This window comes from Neoarius graeffei, chromosome 16 (assembly GCF_027579695.1).
Source record: "Neoarius graeffei isolate fNeoGra1 chromosome 16, fNeoGra1.pri, whole genome shotgun sequence".
NCBI lineage: Eukaryota > Metazoa > Chordata > Actinopteri > Siluriformes > Ariidae > Neoarius > Neoarius graeffei.
The window spans coordinates 18,737,475-18,758,824 of record NC_083584.1 but is presented as its reverse complement, the minus strand read 5'-3'; the positions used below and the strand labels follow the sequence as shown (position 1 = coordinate 18,758,824).

General features: G+C 42.0%; 1 protein-coding gene across 4 annotated transcripts in view; it reads left to right on the top strand.

The window, feature by feature from the left end:
- dgat1a (diacylglycerol O-acyltransferase 1a) overlaps nt 1-21,350 on the top strand; it is a 104,234-nt gene that overhangs the window by 75,651 nt on the left and 7,233 nt on the right. For all 4 annotated transcript variants that reach the window (XM_060942600.1, XM_060942598.1, XM_060942601.1 and 1 more), the window contains exons 9-12: nt 790-893; nt 6,342-6,380; nt 6,470-6,511; nt 15,869-15,913. In XM_060942600.1, coding sequence (XP_060798583.1) covers nt 790-893; nt 6,342-6,380; nt 6,470-6,511; nt 15,869-15,913 — 230 coding nt within the window. The remainder of the gene's footprint in view (nt 1-789; nt 894-6,341; nt 6,381-6,469; nt 6,512-15,868; nt 15,914-21,350) is intronic.

Genomic DNA, 21,350 nt, shown 5'->3' with positions numbered 1-21,350 from the left:
ACCTGCATGGAGAGCTCCTTTGACCGCATGTTTTCTTCACAGCAAAATCTTCGAAATGCAAGCACCACACCTCAAATCAACTCCAGGCCTTTTATCTGCTTAATTGAGAATGACATAACGAAGGAATTTCCCACACCTGCCCATGAAATAGCCTTTGAGTCAATTGTCCAATTACTTTTGGTCCCTTTAAAAACAGGGTGGCACATGTTAAGGAGCTGAAACTCCTAAACCCTTCATCCAATTTTAATGTGGATTCCCTCAAATGAAAGCTGAAAGTCTGGACTTTATGTCCATGTCCATTATATAACTATAACTTGAATAGGTTTCAGTAAACAGGTAAAAGAACAAAATTTGTGTCAGTGTCCAAATATATATGGACCTAAATGTGTGTGTGTGTGTGTATATATGTATATATATATATATATATATATATATATATATATATATATGTGTGTGTGTGTGTGTGTGTGTGTGTGTGTGTATATATATATATATATATATATATATATATATATATATATATATAAATAAGTATGCATAAAAATAGTTTAAGGATTAAGAATATTTAATAGTTTAAGTATTAGGCGATTTTCCTTGTACTATGTGGCCCCCTTTTCTTTTTTGAACTCTGAACATTAGATGTTTTCTGTCTCGAGTTACTGTGTGGTAATTTAGAAAGGATAAAAGTGTTATACTTGGCCCTGGCATTCACATGCGGTTTGTGTAGGTCATCCCTGTCTCTCTCTCTCTCTCTCTCTCTCTCTCTCTCTCTTGTCTCCTTTTCTATAGATATGTATTATTTCATTTTTGCCCCGACGCTGTGCTACGAGCTAAACTTCCCCCGATCCCCACGAATACGGAAGCGCTTCCTGCTCAGGAGACTTTTTGAAATGGTGAGATTTAATCACAAATCACCTGGATGTGTATATCCATCTGTTGAAAGACTTTTATATAAACCATACACATATATAAATACTGGTAAGAAAAATAAAATAATAATAATTATTCAAGGTTTGATAATAAACTGTTTATAAGCAAGTACTTGAAAGTTTACTAAAACAGTGGCATGCTGGCATGCTTTGCATCAAAGTTGATTATTTTCCAATAACAGCATGTCCTGAAGTGTTTTATTCCTTTCACTGTTGTAGTCGAGTCACGAATCCTCGAGTCTGAGTCCAGTCTCGAGTCCCCAGTGTTCAAGTCCGAGAACAAGACCCCATCCGCACCATTTGATGGTGGCTGTTGCTGCCTTTATGTGAAAGCGTCTCTGCTACTGTGTTGGACTAACGTTACTGCTTGACTGCCCCATTTTAGTTAATAGGCTACAGATAAAAAGCTTGTTCATCGCTTAGCAAGCCCAGCCCACTATCAACAGGGCAAATAACATGAGAGAGGGTTAACACTAGCTAGTTCATCGCACAGCAAGCAAACCCCGCGATCAACAGAGCAATGAACATAGCGTGTCACTTCCTTCTCTGGGTGGAGTCTTGCCAAATGACGATTGAAGTTCGAGGTTGTCCCTGTCGTCTCCTCGATAGTTCTTCTACATATGGAACACATAGCAGTGCATTTTTTCCCACTGCACGAGAAGTCTGTATAAGCAAAGTGGACAATTCTAGGGGTGTTCTCTCCATGCATTTTAGCACCATTAACGTTAGTTTGTTCCTGAACATGACATATGAACAAGTGAATGTGCATTCTCTTGGACAGAATTAGTATAAAAATTAATGTGGATATAAATATCTTAGGGCGACACAGTGGTGTAGTGGTTAGCGCTGTCGCCTCACAGCAAGAAGGTCTGGGTTCGAGCCCCGTGGCCGGCGAGGGCCTTTCTGTGTGGAGTTTGCATGTTCTCCCCGTGTCCGCGTGGGTTTCCTCCGGGTGCTCCGGTTTCCCCCACAGTCCAAAGACATGCAGGTTAGGTTAACTGGTGACTCTAAATTGACCGTAGGTGTGAATGTGAGTGTGAATGCTTGTCTGTGTCTATGTGTCAGCCCTGTGATGACCTGGTGACTTGTCCAGGGTGTACCCCGCCTTTCGCCCGTAGTCAGCTGGGATAGGCTCCAGCTTGCCTGCGACCCTGTAGAAGGATAAAGCGGCTAGAGATAATGAGATGAGATAAATATCTTATGCCAAATTATGATGGCATGTTACAAAAAATAAAGAAAAAATCTGAGTCCTCATCTCCAATTTACGAGTCCGAATGCAGTTAATGCACGAGTCTGAGTCCTCAATGCTCAAGTCCAAGTCAAGTCACGAGTCCTTAAAATTAGGTTATGACTCGGACTCAAGTACTACAAGCCTGATTCTGAAGCAGTTTTCAGATCCCTGTGAATAAACTGTTGGCATAGACATGATGACGTGCACACATATAAACATTATCTTTGATCAAGTTACAACCCCGATTCCAAAAAAGTTGGGACAAAGTATAAATTGTAAATAAAAACGGAATGTAATAATTGACAAATCTCAAAAACTGATATTGTATTCATAATAGAACATAGACAACATATCAAATGTCGAAAGTGAGACATTTTGAAATTTCATGCCAAATATTGGCTCATTTGAAATTTCATGACAGCAACACATCTCAAAAAAGTTGGGACGGGGCAATAAGAGGCTGGAAAAGTTAAAGGTACAAAAAAGGAACAGCTGGAGGACCAAATTGCAACTCATTAGGTCAATTGGCAATAGGTCATTAACATGACTGGGTATAAAAAGAGCATCTTGGAGTGGCAGCGGCTCTCAGAAGTAAAGATGGGAAGAGGATCACCAATCCCCCTAATTCTGTGCCGACAAATAGTGGAGCAATATCAGAAAGGAGTTCGACAGTGTAAAACTGCAAAGAGTTTGAACATATCATCATCTACAGTGCATAATATCATCAAAAGATTCAGAGAATCTGGAAGAATCTCTGTGCGTAAGGGTCAAAGCCGGAAAACCATACTGGGTGCTCGTGATCTTCGGGCCCTTAGACGGCACTGCATCACATACAGGCATGCTTCTGTATTGGAAATCACAAAATGGGCTCAGGAATATTTCCAGAGAACATCATCTGTGAACACAATTCACTGTGCCATCCGCCGTCGCCAGCTAAAACTCTATAGTTCAAAGAAGAAGCCGTATCTAAACATGATCCAGAAGCGCAGACGTCTTCTCTGGGCCAAGGCTCATTTAAAATGGACTGTGGCAAAGTGGAAAACTGTTCTGTGGTCAGACGAATCAAAATTTGAAGTTCTTTATAGAAATCAGGGACGCCGTGTCATTCGGACTAAAGAGGAGAAGGACGACCCAAGTTGTTATCAGCGCTCAGTTCAGAAGCCTGCATCTCTGATGGTATGGGGTTGCATTAGTGCGTGTGGCATGGGCAGCTTACACATCTGGAAAGACACCATCAATGCTGAAAGGTATATCCAGGTTCTAGAGCAGCATATGCTCCCATCCAGACGACGTCTCTTTCAGGGAAGACCTTGCATTTTCCAACATGACAATGCCAAACCACATACTGCATCAATTACAGCATCATGGCTGCGTAGAAGAAGGGTCCGGGTACTGAACTGGCCAGTCTGCTGTCCAGATCTTTCACCCATAGAAAACATTTGGCGCATCATAAAACGGAAGATACGACAAAAAAGACCTAAGACAGTTGAGCAACTAGAATCCTACATTAGACAAGAATGGGTTAACATTGCGATCCCTAAACTTGAGCAACTTGTCTCCTCAGTCCCCAGACATTTACAGACTGTTGTAAAGAGAAAAGGGGATGTCTCACAGTGGTAAACATGGCCTTGTCCCAACTTTTTTGAGATGTGTTGTTGTCATCATGAAATTTAAAATCACCTAATTTTTCTCTTTAAATGATACATTTTCTCAGTTTAAACATTTGATATGTCATCTATGTTCTATTCTGAATAAAATATGGAATTTTGAAACTTCCACATCACTGCATTCCGTTTTTATTTACAATTTGTACTTTGCCCCAACTTTTTTGGAATCAGGGTTGTATATCCAGAATATGAATCAACATAGGATATCTTTTAACTCATGATCATCTCTTTTTATATTTCTTGCGTACATGACTGAATGCATTTGTAGATCTGCAGAAGTCATCCAAGGAACTCATTTCCCTTCTTCTCCCAACACTCCTCATCGTACACAGTAAAAATCATAGTGTCAATTTTACTCTTTAAGAGTTGAATTTAACTCTCTGTCAGATAACATTTGGTCCCACTCAAAATCAGTGTAAAATTTACTCTATAGCCAGTGTAAGATTTTTAGAGTTAATTTTACTCTATTTTGTGTCAAAATTAACAATGAGGTGTGTAAAAATATTTAACACTATAGATAGTGTAAGATTTTCAGAGTTAATCTGACTCTATATTGTATTTTCGCGGGGAATCATCACCCTGCAGAGTAGATTTTGTCGTTGTGTGCAAGTGGGAATTAACTCTCACTTTTGACACTACCATTTAGACGATTTTACTCTGTATAGTGTTATAACTACTCTATCCAGAGGAAAATAGGTTTACACTGCAATATTGACACTCCATTTTTTACTGTGTATTGATTATAATTGAAATATTTGTCTCTAACATTCGCTACTGATTGACTCAAATTTAGAAGCAGTATTTCATTCTTTAACAACATATTACTTGCTTGTAAATAATTTATCACCAAAATACACCTACAGTGGTGCTTGAAAGTTTGTGAACCCTTTAGAATTTTCTATATTTCTGCATAAATATGACCTAAAACATCATCAGATTTTCACACAAGTCCTAAAAGTAGATAAAGAGAACCCAGTTAAACAAATGAGACAAAAATATTATACTTAGTCTTTATTTATTGAGGAAAATGATCCAATATTACATATCTGTGAGTGGCAAAAGTATGTGAACGTCTAGGATTAGCAGTTAATTCGAAGGTGAAATTAGAGTCAGGTGTTTTCAATCAATGGGATGACAAATCAGGTGTGAGTGGGCACCCTGTTTTATTTAAAGAACAGGGATCTATCAAAGTCTGATCTTCACAACACGTTTGTGGAAGTGTATCATGGCACAAACAAAGGAGATTTCTGAGGACCTCAGAAAAAGCGTTGCTGATGCTCATCAGGCTGGAAAAGGTTACAAAACCATCTCAAAAGAATTTGGACTCCATCAATCCACAGTCAGACAGATTGTGTACAAATGAAGGAAATTCAAGACCATTGTTACCCTCCCCAGGAGTGGTCGACCAACAAAGATCACTCCAAGAGCAAGGCGCGTAATAGTCGGCGAGGTCACAAAGGACCCCCGAGTAACTTCTAAGCAACTGAAGGCCTCTCTCACATTGGCTAATGTTCATGAGTCCACCATCAGGAGAACACTGAACAACAATGGTGTGCATGGCAGGGTTTCAAGGAGAAAGCCACTGCTCTCCAAAAAGAACATTGCTACTCATCTGCAGTTTGCTAAGGATCATGTGGACAAGCCAGAAGGCTATTGGAAAAATGTTTTGTGGACGGATGAGACCAAAATAGAACTTTTTGGTTTAAATGAGAAGTGTTATGTTTGGAGAAAGGAAAACACTGCATTCCAGCATAAGAACCTTATCCCATCTGTGAAACATGGTGGTGGTAGCATCATGGTTTGGGCCTGTTTTGCTGCAGCTGGGCCAGGATGGCTTGCTGTCATTGATGGAACAATGAATTCTGAATTATACCAGTGAATTCTAAAGGAAAATGTCAGGACATCTGTCCATGAACTGAATCTCAAGAGAAGGCGGGTCATGCAGTAAGACAACGACCCTAAGCACACAAGTCGTTCTACCAAAGAATGGTTAAAGAAGAATAAAGTTAATGTTTTGGAATGGCCAAGTCAAAGTTCTGACCTTAATCCAATGGAAATGTTGTGGAAGGACCTGAAGCGAGCAGTTCATGTGAGGAAACCCACCAACATCCCAGAGTTGAAGCTGTTCTGTACGGAGGAATGGGCTAAAATTCCTCCAAGCCGGTGTGCAGGACTGATCAACAGTTACCGGAAACGTTTCGTTGCAGTTGTTGCTGCACAAGGGGGTCACACCAGATACTGAAAGCAAAGGTTCACATACTTTTGCCACTCACAGATATGTAATATTGGATCATTTTCCTCAATAAATAAATGACCAAGTATAATATTTTTGTCTCATTTGTTTAACTGGGTTCTCTTTATCTACTTTTAGGACTTGTGTGAAAATCTGATGATGTTTTAGGTCATATTTATGCAGAAATATAGAAAATTCTAAAGGGTTCACAAACTTTCAAGCACCACTGTATAAGTCCAATATACGGTCCTTATTACACACCATATCTGTTTTAATTTCAGTTCTTTTTGATGCAGTTACAAGTCGGGTTGATACAGCAGGTACGTGTGGACAAACTGGAGCTCAATTTTGTTTTTCCATTTTTGGTCATTTGTGTATTTCCTGTAGTGAATAAACTATCTGTTTCTAGTGGATGGTGCCAACTATCCAGAACTCCATGAAGCCTTTTCAGGTAAAGCTTTTACATTTATTTGTTATTAGTTTTGCTTTGTTTTGTTTTGAATCAAGTGTATCTTATAAATGAAATAGAACCCAATCCAAGCATAATGCTGTTTAAAGGTAAAGTAAGTCCTCGGACTTGGTGGAGTGTTTTGACACTTGGCGGAGTGTTTTGTCGTGTGCTGTTCTGTATCTCCATGATGCTTTCGATACTGTCACATTCCCTTATTTTTTCTTTTAATCTATTCTGTTGTATTGTTGTGACTGTCTATTCTTTTCTACAAACTAAAAACAGTGCTATGAAAAATCCACTGATGCGCGGAAATAAAATGTTGGGGGTGGGGGTACTCTGCTAATGTTTGGGGAACGTAATCGCTGATGAGTACATTGTTTACTGGATGGGGGGGGGGGATCTAACGCCAGGTGTCTCTGTATTTTACAACATTGTACATGTTTATATATGACATCGTAGACCGTTTTACGACACAGCGTCATTTCTTTCTTACCATTTTCGGGTTACTCTTTTCAAACACGTGTTGACAATATAGCTTGCGATTAAGTGATAAAGATTTTTTCGGTATGTATGTGTCGCGGAGAGACATTGTACAGAGGGAGGATGGTGATAATGACAATGTGAAAAAAGTAAACAAGGAAAACGGCAATACAAGTAGTCGTCGACTTACGACTGCGTTTGGTTACGACTGACCGGTCGTAAACCGATCTGGTCGTAAGTCGGCCTATGTTAAATGAACGTAAGTATATTGTGATGTGTAATGATATTGTGATCATCTTAAAGTCTTATTTTATCAACATTTTCTTATTTCATTACCTTGGCTCATTATTTGGTTTAAGTCAAACACTGCATACTACACTGCGTACAGTACAATTCGTTTAATATGTGCAAAACAAAAAATACGAAATACAGGTGTGAAAAATAGAAAACATTTTAGTTTGAAACATACCAAAATACAAATGTAAAACATAGCAAAATACAAATCTAGTGACCGCTGGCATCACTGGTGCTTGGCTGTGGGTCGTCTACGTCATCATCAGCTGTTGCAGTGCTCGGGCTGGCGGGAGCATTTGCTCGTTTCATAAACCAGGAGCTGGGGCGCAAACTGTATGAAGGAGTGCGCGAGGGCACGTGAGAGAGACTGCGCATGTACCTGGAGCTGGGGCGGAAACTGTATGACGGAGTGCGCGAGGGAGCGCGAGAGAGACTGCACATGTGCCTGGATCTGGGGTGGAAACTGTATGACGGAGTGCGCGAGGGAGCGCGAGAGAGACTGCGCATGTGGCTGGAGCTGGGGCGGAAACTGTATGACGGAGTGTGCGGGGGAGCACGAGAGAGACTGTACATGTGCCTGGAGCTGGGGTGGAAACTGTTGTAAGTGGCGAGAGGTGCTGCCGGGAGCTGGGGCGGAAACTGTCGTACGCTCAGCTAGCTCAGCTGGGAAACACTTGCCAGTCATAACCAGACGGTCATAAAGTCGATCGGTCGTAAGTCACATAGGTCGTAAGTCGACGACTACCTGTATATAGATTTAGGTACTGCCTAAAAGTGGAGCTCCCATCTGTTTCTGGGTTGTAGAATTTTCTTATATCATAGCCAGCCTCTTGTTTTATTTCTTTACCCGCTCACACTGGCCACTCGGCGGTGTGTATGACTGGTAATTACTAACACTGGCCACTAGGCGGTGCGTATGGCTGGTAATTACTAACACTGGCCACTAGGCAGTGTGAATGACTGGTAATTACTAACACTGGTATGGTGGCAGGCATGCACAGGACAGAAACCATCAGAAAACAACTCGATGGGTTTCTTTATGTATCCACAATCTATGCCTCTGGGGCTCCGCTATCAAGAATCCGTGGAACTGGCAGTGGCTGGAATTTAAAGTCAGAATTCCAGTGGTAATTACTAACACTGGCCACTAGGCGGTGTGTATGACTGGCAATTACTAACACTGGCCACTAGGCGGTGTGTATGACTGGCAATTACTAACACTGGCCACTAGGCGGTGTATGACTGGCAATTACGAGCACTGGCCACTAGGCGGTGTGCATGACTGGTAATTACTAACACTGACCACTAGGTGGTGTGTATGACTGGTAATTACTAACACTGACCACTAGGCAGTGTGTATGACTGGTAATTTAAAAAGGACAGTGGGAGGGGCCCTGTATCTGGGGGCCAGGACTGGGCAAATGAGTTGAATCTCTTTTTCAACAGATTTGACTGTGCCACCCCACCCTCCCCCACTCACCATAGTCCTGACCTGTCTGTGATATCACTCCACCCCCCCCATAATACCTCTGACACCAACAGCTCCCTCCTCACACCACATCACCCCCCTCCGCTCCCTGCCAGACCGATCCACACACTCCACCACCGACCTCACTCTACAGGAGTCACACCTCAGCTACACCCCTCGCGTCTCCATAACAGCTGATCAGGTGTTGAAGGAGCTGAGGAGGATCAAGACGAGGAAAGCTGCTGGCCCTGATGGTATCAACTCCAGACTGCTTAAAGACTGCAGATCAGCTCTGTGGGATTCTTCTGTACATTTTCAACCTGAGCCTCAGTCTGGAGAGAGTTCCACTTCTGTGGAAAACATCATGTGTGGTTCCAGTTCCCAAGACTGCGCACCCCAGGGAGCTCAACCACTTTCGGCCAGTAGCTTTAACATCTCATCTAATTAAGATCATGGAGAGGATTGTTCTCTCCCACCTCCGACACCTGGTGAACAGCGAGATGGACCCCCTGCAGTTCGCATATCGACCGGGCAGTGGTGTGGATGACGCTGTTATTTACCTGCTACACTGGTCACTTTTGCACCTGGAGGGCACTGGGAGCAATGTGAGAATCATGTTCTTTGACTTCTCCAGTGCTTTCAACACAATCCACCCATCACTGCTTAGGGGGAAGCTGGAGGGAGCTGGTGTCGACTGCCACCTGGCTGCATGGATCATCGACTACCTCATTAACAGACCGCAGTATGTGAGGCTCCGCGATTGTGTGTCTGATGTGGTAGTCTGCAGCACAGGGGCTCCACAGGGTACAGTGCTCTCTCCTTTCCTCTTTACACTTTACACATCTGACTTCAGCTACAACACGGACAGCTGCCACCTCCAGAAATTCTCAGATGATACAGCCATCGTTGGACGTGTGTCAGAGGGGGACGATCTGGAGTACAGAGAGGTCATCACCAACTTTGTCGCCTGGTGCGAACTGAACCACCTGCGCATCAGCGCCAGCAAGACAAAGGAGGTGGTGATCGATTTCAAAAGGATGGTTCCTCAAATTGCACCAGTGAACATCCATGGTTTGGACATTGAGATCGTGGAGGAGTACAAATACCTGAGTGTTCACCTCAACAACAAACTGGACTGGACTAACAACACAGATGTCCTGTACAAGAAGGGCCAAAGTCGTCTCCACCTGTTGAGAAGACTGAGGTCTTTTGGTGTGTGCAGGACACTGCTTAGGACTTTTTATGACTCTGTGGTAGCATCGGCGATTTTCTACGCTGTGGTCTGCTGGGGCTGTGGAAGTTCAGAGAGGGACAGGAAGAAACTTAATAAACTGGTCAGAAGGGCTGGCTCAGTCTTGGACTGTCCTCTGGACTCCATTGAGGAGGTGGGTGAGAGGAGGATGTTAACCAAGCTGACGTCAATCATGGATAACCCCTCTCACCCCCTACATGAGGCTGTGGGGGCTTTAAGCAGCTCGTTTAGTAGTAGACTGCTACACCCACGGTGTAAGAAGGAGAGATACCGCAGGTCATTCATACCTACTGCTGTCAGACTGTATAACACCCACAACTTGTAACGAAGCAACAATAACCTGTTTGTCGTTATATTTGCACTACTTCACCACTTCTACCTCTGCCATCTCTCATCGATGCAATTATTATGTGCAATAATATAGGCCCTAAACTATTTTTATGCATATTTATATATAAAATCAATAAGGCAATTTTTCTATACTTTTTCACAGTAGATAATGCAAATAGCCCTCTGTATTTAATCTTTCATTTGTCTAATTTTTATTTCAGTTTTATTTATCTGTCTGACATTTTCTTGCTACTGTAACACGTGAATTTCCCCGATGTGGGATGAATAAAGTGAATCTAATCTAATCTAATCTAATCTAATCTAATCTAATCTAATCTAATCTAATTTCTAACACTGGCCACTAGGTGGTGTGTATGACTGGTAATTACTATAACAGTGGTATGATGGCAGGCACGCACAATGACCGAAACCATCAGAAAACAACTTGATGGGTTTCTTTATGTATCCACACTCTGCCTATGGGGCTCCGCTGGAGCTCCGCTATTAACCCTTTGATGCAAAACATATGCACACCCCTTCTAATGCACAACATGGCTCAAAAATGACCCGCATTCATTTTCCAGGTTATTTCATGCTGACTGAGTTTTTCTTTGCTCTATCTTTTGAAATCAATTTATTTAATGATTGAATATTCCAAGTATTCTTTAAATATCTTGTTTTTAATTACCACAAATCATTCATTTAATTTTTTCTTTCCTACTTTATGAACAAAAATACTTTTTATATTACTACACATGGGTCATCCAAGTGTGATTTAAAATTAAATGTCTTAATACTATAATAATAATTTTTCAAGTAATTACTTTAGCAGTGAATGGGGCCAGTTATTTATTTATTTATTTATTTATTAACTATGTAGTTAGCTAAGCCAACTACAATAAAATTAGCTAACTAAAGTAGAATATGTCAACAGCTCAGTAGCTAATAGTAATTACTTGTAACTTTCTGACAAGTAATCTACTCACTCAAGGTAACCTAAACATAATCAATTTTTTTCTAAGGTAATGTTAGAACAATTGAAAACCATTACTTCCATGTATTAGATGGGCAAAGGGCGCTGTGCTGAGCTGTGAAATGTCTGACACAAGCACAATTCACAGTTCCCACCAAACGCTGGAGTAAATGCATGCGGGTCGTTTCTGACCCATGTGTGTAAACTTGATGTAGAATTACAAAAGCTGCGCTTGTTCATAACTTAAGAAAGGAAAAATAAAAATGATGATTCGTGCTAAACAAAAACAAGATATTTACTGCATATTTGGAAAAGTAAATGACAAAATGAATTTATTTCAAAAGTATATCATAGAAACACTCAGCCATACATGAAATAACCTGGAAAATGAATGCAGGTCGTTTTTGACCCATGTTGTGCATTAGAAGGGTAGTGATACAAAAAGGGTTTTTATTCAAAAAGTAAGAAAGGAAAAACTAAAATAAGGATGTATGATGATCAAAAACAAGTTAATTGAGGAATACCTTGAATACTGAATGATGGAATTAATTTATTGCAAAGATATAGAAGATAAAAACTCAGCCGGGTCACTTTTGACCCATGTTTTGTATCAAAGGGTTAAGAATCTGTGGAATTGGCAATGGCTGGAATTTAAAGTCGGAAAAGAATATCTTTATGAACACATCCGAAAGATCATGGAACCAGGCAAGGCGTACTGCACGTTATGCCATCAGGATGTAAAATACGGATCGGGAGGAAGAACGTGCTTGGTTGATCATGTGCAGGGAAAGAAACACGCAGAACTGGTGAAATTAAAGCTGTCAGATTACAGATCACCAGGTATTTATATCTCGTTTTCATATTTGTCTGTTGATCATGCATGATACTTTTTATGAAATATTTTTACTTGATTTTATAAACTTTCCAAATGGTTTTACTGTGGTTCTTGAAATGCCTATCAGTATTTTCAATCTTCATTTAATTCATGTAGCTAAACTGTTCTTAATTAATGTATGTTGGTTTATAAGTAAAAAAAAAATATTTCAAGTCATGGTCTATTTTTTCAATATTATGAAAAATACTGATGACATTTTAATGTCAAAACAAAGCTATAATCATTAAAATATGCACGTTTTGGGAGCAATTTTCTCTTTCAGGAGATGCTAAGAATGTTTTACTTGATGCAAGATTTACTTGGTTTCTGGGGCCATGTGGACTCCATACCCTCAGCTTCTGGGGGGCTGTGACCCCCAGACCCCCTGCATTTTTTTTTTCCTTGGATTTTACTTTTTTCATTTCACACCCCTGTAAAAAGAATACGTGTAGCATTTTGTCATATTCTTTTGTACGTCTTCAAAATGCTTTCTATTTGATCATATTCCTTTCTGCTCTCTTATAATATACTCTATTATATTGTCCTAATGTCTATCGTAGTCTATATTATTATTTTTTTATGTGTGTGTGTGAGATGTTCTCTTCTGTTCTGTGCACATGCACTCTCGTCTCTATGTTCTATCTTAATATACTAATTTGTCATATTCTGTTGTATTCTCTCCTAAGTTATCCTACTCTAGCCTATTCTATTCTCTGTTTCTATCCATAATGCATTATACTGTCATTCTTAGTCCTGGGTATGACTTTAAACTGCAACCGGTGGTGAATCTCAGGTCCGGGAGGGCTTGAGTGTTTGGGAAAGTGGAATAACCCCTTAATCACCATTGCTCCCAGGTCCCCTCTGACCTGGAGTGGTTAAACCTCCCTGGGTTCCAGCTATGGGTTAAATAGTACATCACTAATAAGGTGCTGGCAGCAGGGCGCTTTTCGGTGCAGTGTGGCAGATGAACCCAACAGGGTCAATGGCACATCACCAGATGGCATGCGGAAGAGTCATTCAAATGGCCAGTGGTTGGCATCATTCGGCAAGTCAGTTGTCACTACGGGGCAACTTCTATACCCGTCAGGTCTGTGGCACTTTTATGCACCACTTGGCATCAGGTCTGGAGGTCCAGGGAGACAACACGATGGGGGCACGATATCATTTGTCTTAGCTTACTGTGCAAGGCGCTTCATTAGGAGAGGAGAATAAGAAAGCCCTTTGGCGCCCATTCATACTATCGCTGCGGACGACTCTGTCGCTTTGGTGCGGGCCTCGCGACCCATCTGCGTTTCTACGCATCCTAATGAAGTAGTCATCATTGTTAGCGATGGACAGCCAATGACGAAGTCCTCGGACTGAGTCACAACTGACCATGAACAAGCCATAATTGGTCATAATACTGGTTTAATGACTAACATTTTACATTATTAACTGTTAACTAACGCCAGGGTCAGACTCCATGATATTTTTGTCTTTCGCAATGGTTAACATGTCAGATTAGGCATAAATTCTTGCTGTGTTTGACTTGGGAGACTGACAACACTCCAAGGTTGACCCTGACCAATCATTGTTCATGTCCTTGCATGTCGTCAGGGAGGAGAGACAAGAAACTGTTGATCATGGCGAACAGAAATAACATCAAGGAAAACGTTGTAGGAGTTGTCAATCTAGGCAAGGAATTTTAAAAAAATACAAAAAAATCTGACACCCTAGACTTTTCATTGAGGTATCATGAGGCATCCCAGACCCCACATCGTTGCTCTGCTCTTCAGTTATGTCACACTACATCTGTCGGCCTGTTCGTATTCAGGCCCGATCCAGGAAATTTGTCAGCCATGATGAAATCATTTCAAAATCAAGCTGAATTTCTTAAGTCTGCTCCTGGCATAACATGCTATATAACAATTATTCACCAAAGACAAAGTGAATAACATTGATTACACAGACTATTTCATTACACATACTATTCCCTTCTAGCGGGTTTCATTCATTTGGTTTGGTAGCATGCAATATCGTTAGCATATCGCTTGTCCTACGTGTATTACGTCACTCTACCCAATGGAGAATGAGCATTGAATATGGTTTGCGATATTGTACGTTGTCAAGACATGACGTCACACGTTGGACCACAAATATCCAGTGAGATACTTTTCTGCTATGCATATGCACAATCATTTCTTTGCTTGCCATGAAAGAGAAAGACACGTCGAACACCCGAAAGGCTACCAAAACTTCATTAGATATTCTTCATGTATATTTACAAGAGAAAAACATACCAACGGACATCGAAAAACTGGAAAAGAGACACATCAGAGGTAAAACTTCAGACTCAGACTGTGGCTATAGAACTTGAACCACAACATGGTTGTCATCTCGGAGACGCTTTCGGCTTTGCAAGGAATAAGTATTTTGGAGACCAAATGGAATTGAATTGAACAGAAATGGACAGATATGGACGAAATGGACAGATATGGACGAGTTGTGTGGACGTGTAAAGACTGCGTCTGTTCGAAAGCCCAAACAATCTCTATCTTATCGACATTCGGCTCCCTGAACAGCACCGGCCTCGATCTAGGCCGTTGCTGGGACAACATTTCCCCCAGAAGGTCACTGCTGGGAGACACTCTCGCATTGTTTGCATTCCTTCCCCAATTTTCCGCGGTTGCCGTTTTTCACCCCCAGTGTGACAAGCAGGTGTGTGACCAGCACCGCTTGCATGGCTGCAGGAGCGGACGGCTGCTTGCTTGCGCTGGGTTACCTCTACTTCCTCCCCTCCCCTCCCCTCCCCTCCCCTCAAGTCCCATGTTTTAAAGTGTACTTGTGTTATTGTGTGCTTGTGCGGAGGTTTTTAAATGCTCCCACACTGTACTCCTGATAGGAGCATAGTGGGGGGTGTTCTTTTTTTCCTCATCTTTCCTCATGTTACTACTGTGTTTCTTTTTCTTTTATCCCTGTCTTCCTGTCCTGTTCCCCCTCTGTAAGGACAGGTTGATGGTCAATTTCACTGGTAACAGTGACAATAAAGGGTTCATTCATTCATTCATCTATGCTGACTCACATAAAATACTTTGTTTTGAAATCGATAAAATAAACCACAATCCCACCTTATCTTTGAATAGTTTTAGACCAAACTTCAGAGCACCTTTAGTGCTTTTCGGAACAGCATTCTCTTTCATCATTTGTAATTCTTCCGCACTTATGGTGACAAAGTGTTTGGTGACATTTTGCTGAGTCGCTCGAGGTGATTATCAAGAAATAGTCCGAACTTCTCGACCAATCAGCACGCGATTTTCTCTAATCACCTCCGTATTTATACGATTTATTCTCTACTGCATTAGTTATCATCATACCACAGCATTTTTGAAATCACGCTATCCAGTCAGTCAGACATGATGAAATCCACCACACTTTTGGGTTCATTAAAATGGTTTGCATTGAAAAAATAAATAAATCATTTGGTTCTTTGGTAGATGGATTAAAAGCTTTGTTAGATGGATTACTTAATGAAAGACTGTAATATAAATCGTATAACTGTTACTCAGAGTAATGCTTACACATTCTTACATGTAGTTTTAAAAGTACAGAAATATTGCTTTTTGTAATCTTTCTATGAATATTAGTCATACTTATGGGTTTTTTCTTTTGTTTTTGTGTGTGTGTGTGTGTGTGTGTGTGTGAGATAGGACATGGACTTGTCCCGGATGGTGGAGCGCCTCCTGAAGCTTGCTGTGAGTACAGGACACTCGTAAAAGTCCTGTTCGTATTTCCTTCTGTCCTCACTGTAAATGATATCACTGTCGCTAACTAGAGGTGGCACCGATATCCAGTATCAGTACCAGTATTAGGACAATATCAGCAGAAAATTCTGGCTCCGGAATGAAAGAATGAACCCAGTACAATCTTGCTCCAAGCTAACACCATATTATAACATGCCATTCATTTCCACGCTATGCAGTGGCTTTCTGTTTATTTCTTTTACTCAGGGTATATACAGGAATCCTGACGTTAAATAGTTCAATACCTTTTAAGACCATTTCTCAGACCTTTTGTATATATTTTAAGATCTCAACACCACTTCCAGCTGTAACCAGTTACATCAGCGACACACCTTGAATTTACTTTTACTATTCCTTAATTTTGAGATTGCAAAATTCAGAAAGACCGGAAGGGACCAAAGCTTAAGAGAATAAATTGACTGACCCAAAGGCAAAAAAGTATATTACGTTTGTTACTACAGTATATAACCCATAAAAGGACCTTTGCATTGCATTGTCATACTGAGAGCAGTCAGTCAGTGGGTCATGAGAAATGTTTGACCTTTCATCTGGCATAGAATTTAGCAGGATCATAGACATACAGTATGGTATATGAGTGGGATTCCAGAGCTGAAAGTACATGGAAGTGAAATGAAACGCCCTCTTCGCTCTGTGTTGGCGTGTCGTGGTGTTGTCAGATGGTGTAACAGACTGAGCTAGCGAGCTAGTAGGCTATCAAGTCACTTGTCTTTGTCAGAACTATCATTAGTTTAAATTAAGCCCAGAATTAAATATCTAACGTCTCAGAAACAACAAGTGTTGCCAGGTAGAGGTCTGCGCGGGACAGAATTTTCACTCCCGCCCATTCCCGCAAAGAATTATGATTTTCAGTCCCGCTCCCGCCTGTAAATCCCACATGATGCAGACATTCGCGTTATTGTCATTGGCTTGGGGAATTAAACATGCTGAGCTTAGCTGAGCTCTCCACTGACCGATCCTTCACCTAGCGCACGTAGCGAGGGTGCGCACTGCCAGGCGGCATGCGCAGCTGAGGCCTTACAGAGATACCCATTGTGAGCTTCACTAGAGGAGCTCTGCTCTTCTGCCATGATCGGAGATTTCAAACACGGAAGAGCGGAAAGGAATCGGAAACGTACGCGAGATTAGACCACATCCGCAAATTTAGGCATCTTAAAATGTTTTTATTAATGCCAAATAAAATATCCAGCACAAATTATATATGATAGACTGTGGCAGCGGGGGCATGGCCAAGCAGCAGTCTGTGAATGGAGGGTGGGGTCGGGGAAGGTAAGTGGCTAGGTCATTACACCTGATGTCAGTTTGTGTGTGTGTGTGTGTGTGTGTGTGTGTGTGTGTGTGTGTGTGTGTGTGTGTTTGTTGCAGGGATGGAGTATAAAGGGAGGGGGACAGGAGAGAAGAGGGATTTGCTCCCCGACCACAACACGTGTGTGTGAGTGAGTGAGTGAATGAAAGAAAGAAAGAAAGAAAGCTGAAAAGCTCAATAGTGTGTGTGAACACGAACTCTCGCCTGCCGTGCTTCTGTGCGTCCCGGGTTTTGGCACCACTGTAGTAATCCCCGATGTGGGTGGAGCACAGAAGCACGGCAGGCGAGAGTTCGTGTTCACACGCATGCACTTTATTGAGCTTTTCAGCTTTCTTTCTTTCTTTCTTTCTTTCTTTCTTTCTTTCTTTCTTTCTTTCTTTCACTCACTCACTCGTTGTGGTCGGGGAGCGAATCCCTCTTCTCTCCACTCCCCCTCCCTTTATACTCCATCCCTGCAACAAACACACACACACACACACACACACACACACACACACACACACACACACACACAAATTGACATCAGGTGTAATGACCTAGCCACTTACCTTCCCCGACCCCGCCCTCCATTCACAGACTGCTGCTTGGCCACGCCCCCGCTGCCACATAGACACAAATTAATAATTTATAAATTTTATTTTAAACACGTTTTTAGTTAGCGGGACTGCAGCTTATCATCTCTCCCGCCCGCTCCCACATTGTGCACTCCCCCTCCTGCCCGCGCCCGCAATGAGCTTTCAAAATTTGTCCCGCACCGCACTGCTTTGCGTTGGGTCCCGCGGGACTCCCGCGGGAGTGCAGGGCTCTATTGCCAGGCAAAACAAACCTCGCCCAGCAGCACTTATTTTATACCTATATGTTGATAATGGTAATCTTTCTCAACCATCAGCTGTCAGGTTATAGTCCTATGAAAATCCATGACCTTGAGTTTGACATTTCAAAGTAATTCAAGGTCAAAGGTCATGGCGGCAACTGGAAGCCCATATGGGACTTCTTATATGTTGATAACAGTAAACATCTGGCTATTGTGAACCATTTTAAAGTTATAGCCCTTTGAAAACCCATGACCTGCAGTTTGACCCTTCAAGGTCAAAGATCATGGTGTCAGATGAAAGCTCATATGGCACTTCCTATAAGTTGATAATGGTAAATATCTGTCTATCCTCAACCATTTTCAAGTTACAGCCGTCTGAAAATCTGTGACCTTGAGTTTGACCTTTCAAGGTCAAAGATCATGGTGCGAAATGAAAGGCCATATGAGAGTTCCTATATGCTCATAATAGTAAACATTTGTCTATCGGCAACCGTTTTTGAGTTATAATGGAAAATGTGTTATTTTAACCGAAAGATTGACCTTTGCAGTAACCTTGACCTTGACCCGATTACCCCCAAAATTTAATCAGGTAATCTACAGACCATTGCCCACCTACCCTGAAAATTTGAAGTCAATCAGTGCAACCGTCTAGACGCTAGATTGTTAACAGGCAGACACACACACACACACACAAACAAACAAACAAACAAACAAACAGACCACACTGATTTCTCCGTTGTGGGTGAGGTAACAACAACAACAACTGCTTACAAGGTGCTCCAAGCTGTTCATTTTAGCAAATTAATCAACCAGACAGTCATGTAATTTTCACACCATCAAAGATGACAAACAATCTGATTGGCCGCTGCCGGAGAAATTTGCTCCTCATTTGCATAGGATTAAATTTTCCCAATTTCTTTTTTGCCAAATTCGTTCATCTACATCACCGTCACCTGCCACTAATAGAAAATAAACAAAACGAAGAACTTGGCTTTGTTTGAATGTATTTTCAGCATAAATGAACTGACACAGAAGAATCCCACAAGTGATATGCAGTTATGCAAGATAGATAGATAGATAGATAGATAGATAGATAGATAGATAGATAGATGGGGCTTTAACTTTTTAATCCAGTCGGACAAGCCACAAGAGTTTTCACTCATCCTGACCAGAACCTTTTTCTTCCTTTGTATTTACTAGTTCAGTGAAAGGAACATGATTAACAAAGTTTTTATCAAAAAGCAGATATAGTTATGATGATCATTATCCATCCATCCAGTCCAACAGGGTTGCAGGCAAGCTGGAGCCTATCCCAGCTGACTGACTCGAGGGTGCACCCCGAGAGGCGGGGTACACCCTCGACAAGTTGCCAGGTTATCGCAGGGCTGACACATAGACACAGACAACCATTCACACCTACAGTCAATTTAGAGTCACCAGTTAACCTAACCTGCATGTCTTTGTACTGCGGGGGAAACCGGAGCACCCGGAGGAAACCCATGCGGACAACATGCAAACTGAACTCAGAAAGGCCCTCGTCAGCCACTGGGCTTGAACCCAGGACCTCCTTGCTGTGAGGCAACAGTGCTAACCACTACACCACCGTGCCACTCATGATGATCATTATGCTTTCATGATTTATAATTTTTAAATAAAACTCAAACTTTAACTGTAACAATAAACAACGTGTTGCCAGGCAAAACAAATCTCGCCCGGTAGCAATTTGTTTTTTTTTTGATTGTTTCTAAGTGCAACTAAAGAGCTCTTCAGAGGAGCTAAGATTTCCTTACATATAATTATGTAGTAAATCTGTAATAGCTATAATTTTGACCTTTTTGGTGACCTTGACCTTAACCGGATGACCCTCAGAATGTTGGAGGTTCTATTTGAGACCAATGCCCATCTTTTCTGAAAGTTTCATGAAGATTGGTCCAGCCATTTTCCCTTAATGTCTCATCTCATCTCATCTCATTATCTCTAGCCGCTTTATCCTGTTCTACAGGGTTGTAGGCAAGCTGGAGCCTATCCCAGCTGACTACGGGTGAAAGGCGGGGTACACCCTGGACAAGTCGCCAGGTCATCACAGGGCTGACACATAGACACAGACAACCATTCACACTCACATTCACACCTACGCTCAATTTAGAGTCACCAGTTAACCTAACCTGCATGTCTTTGGGCTGTGGGGGAAACCGGAGCACCCGGAGGAAACCCACGCGGACACGGGGAGAACATGCAAACTCCGCACAGAAAGGCCCTCGCCAGCCACGGGGCTCGAACCCGGACCTTCTTGCTGTGAGGCGACAGCGCTAACCACTACACCACCGTGCCGCCCCTCCCTTAATGTTACTAACAATAAAACAAACATAACAGAAGCCCCACTGAAAACAGTACGTCACCCCCTGGTGGACTCTGTCCCAGGCGAGGTAACTAGAGACCTGTGCAGGTCTGAGCTCAGCCTTTGTCTGATTGGGAGATAGAAGCTTCGGGACATAAATAGAAAAAAATATATGCGAATATATGAAGTACATCAACGCTAGGATTCGAACCATCATTGCAAAACCTACTCCTTTCCTGGACAGTGCTCTAGACCACTCAGCATTGCACTGCAAATTGAGGTTATGTAACATGGCACTTACATAGTCAGTATGTAGCAGCACCACACTGCGACTGTGGAATCGCTACCTGAGGCTGCCACGCCAATTACATTCTTAAACACGCTCAAATTCGGTTAAACATACACATACAGACAGGGGCCTCTATAGAGATCTTGCATGTGACGTCACAGCCGATCCAGATTGTAACAAACGCCATCTTGTCGGTCAAACGCCATATTTCCGCCTTCTACTTCTGCTTCTACTTCTACCTTTTCTTCTGGAAAACCCTACTATATACAATTCTACTACAACGGCTGCGGCTACAAGCTCTCCCTACCTGTGCACATTTTTTGTGTGTATTCTTGCGTGTTGTTCGTCTGTATCGGACTTCAATATCCACTACAACCGTATGGACTTACTGGACATTGGTTTCCAGCAGAAAATGACGGTTTGTAGCGATTTCCATCGCATGCACAACATTCCGGACGAGATAGCGAGACCAGCGGGGTCTCCGTGGATTGTTATCGGGTCTGGCAGGCGAAGGAGGCGAGATGAAGCAAAAGCGAGGCTGCAGGCAGAGCCGGCCTGTTGACTAAGCTCAGAAAACAGCCACTCAAATCTCCACTGCTAAACCTCTACCTCTCCAACGCCAGA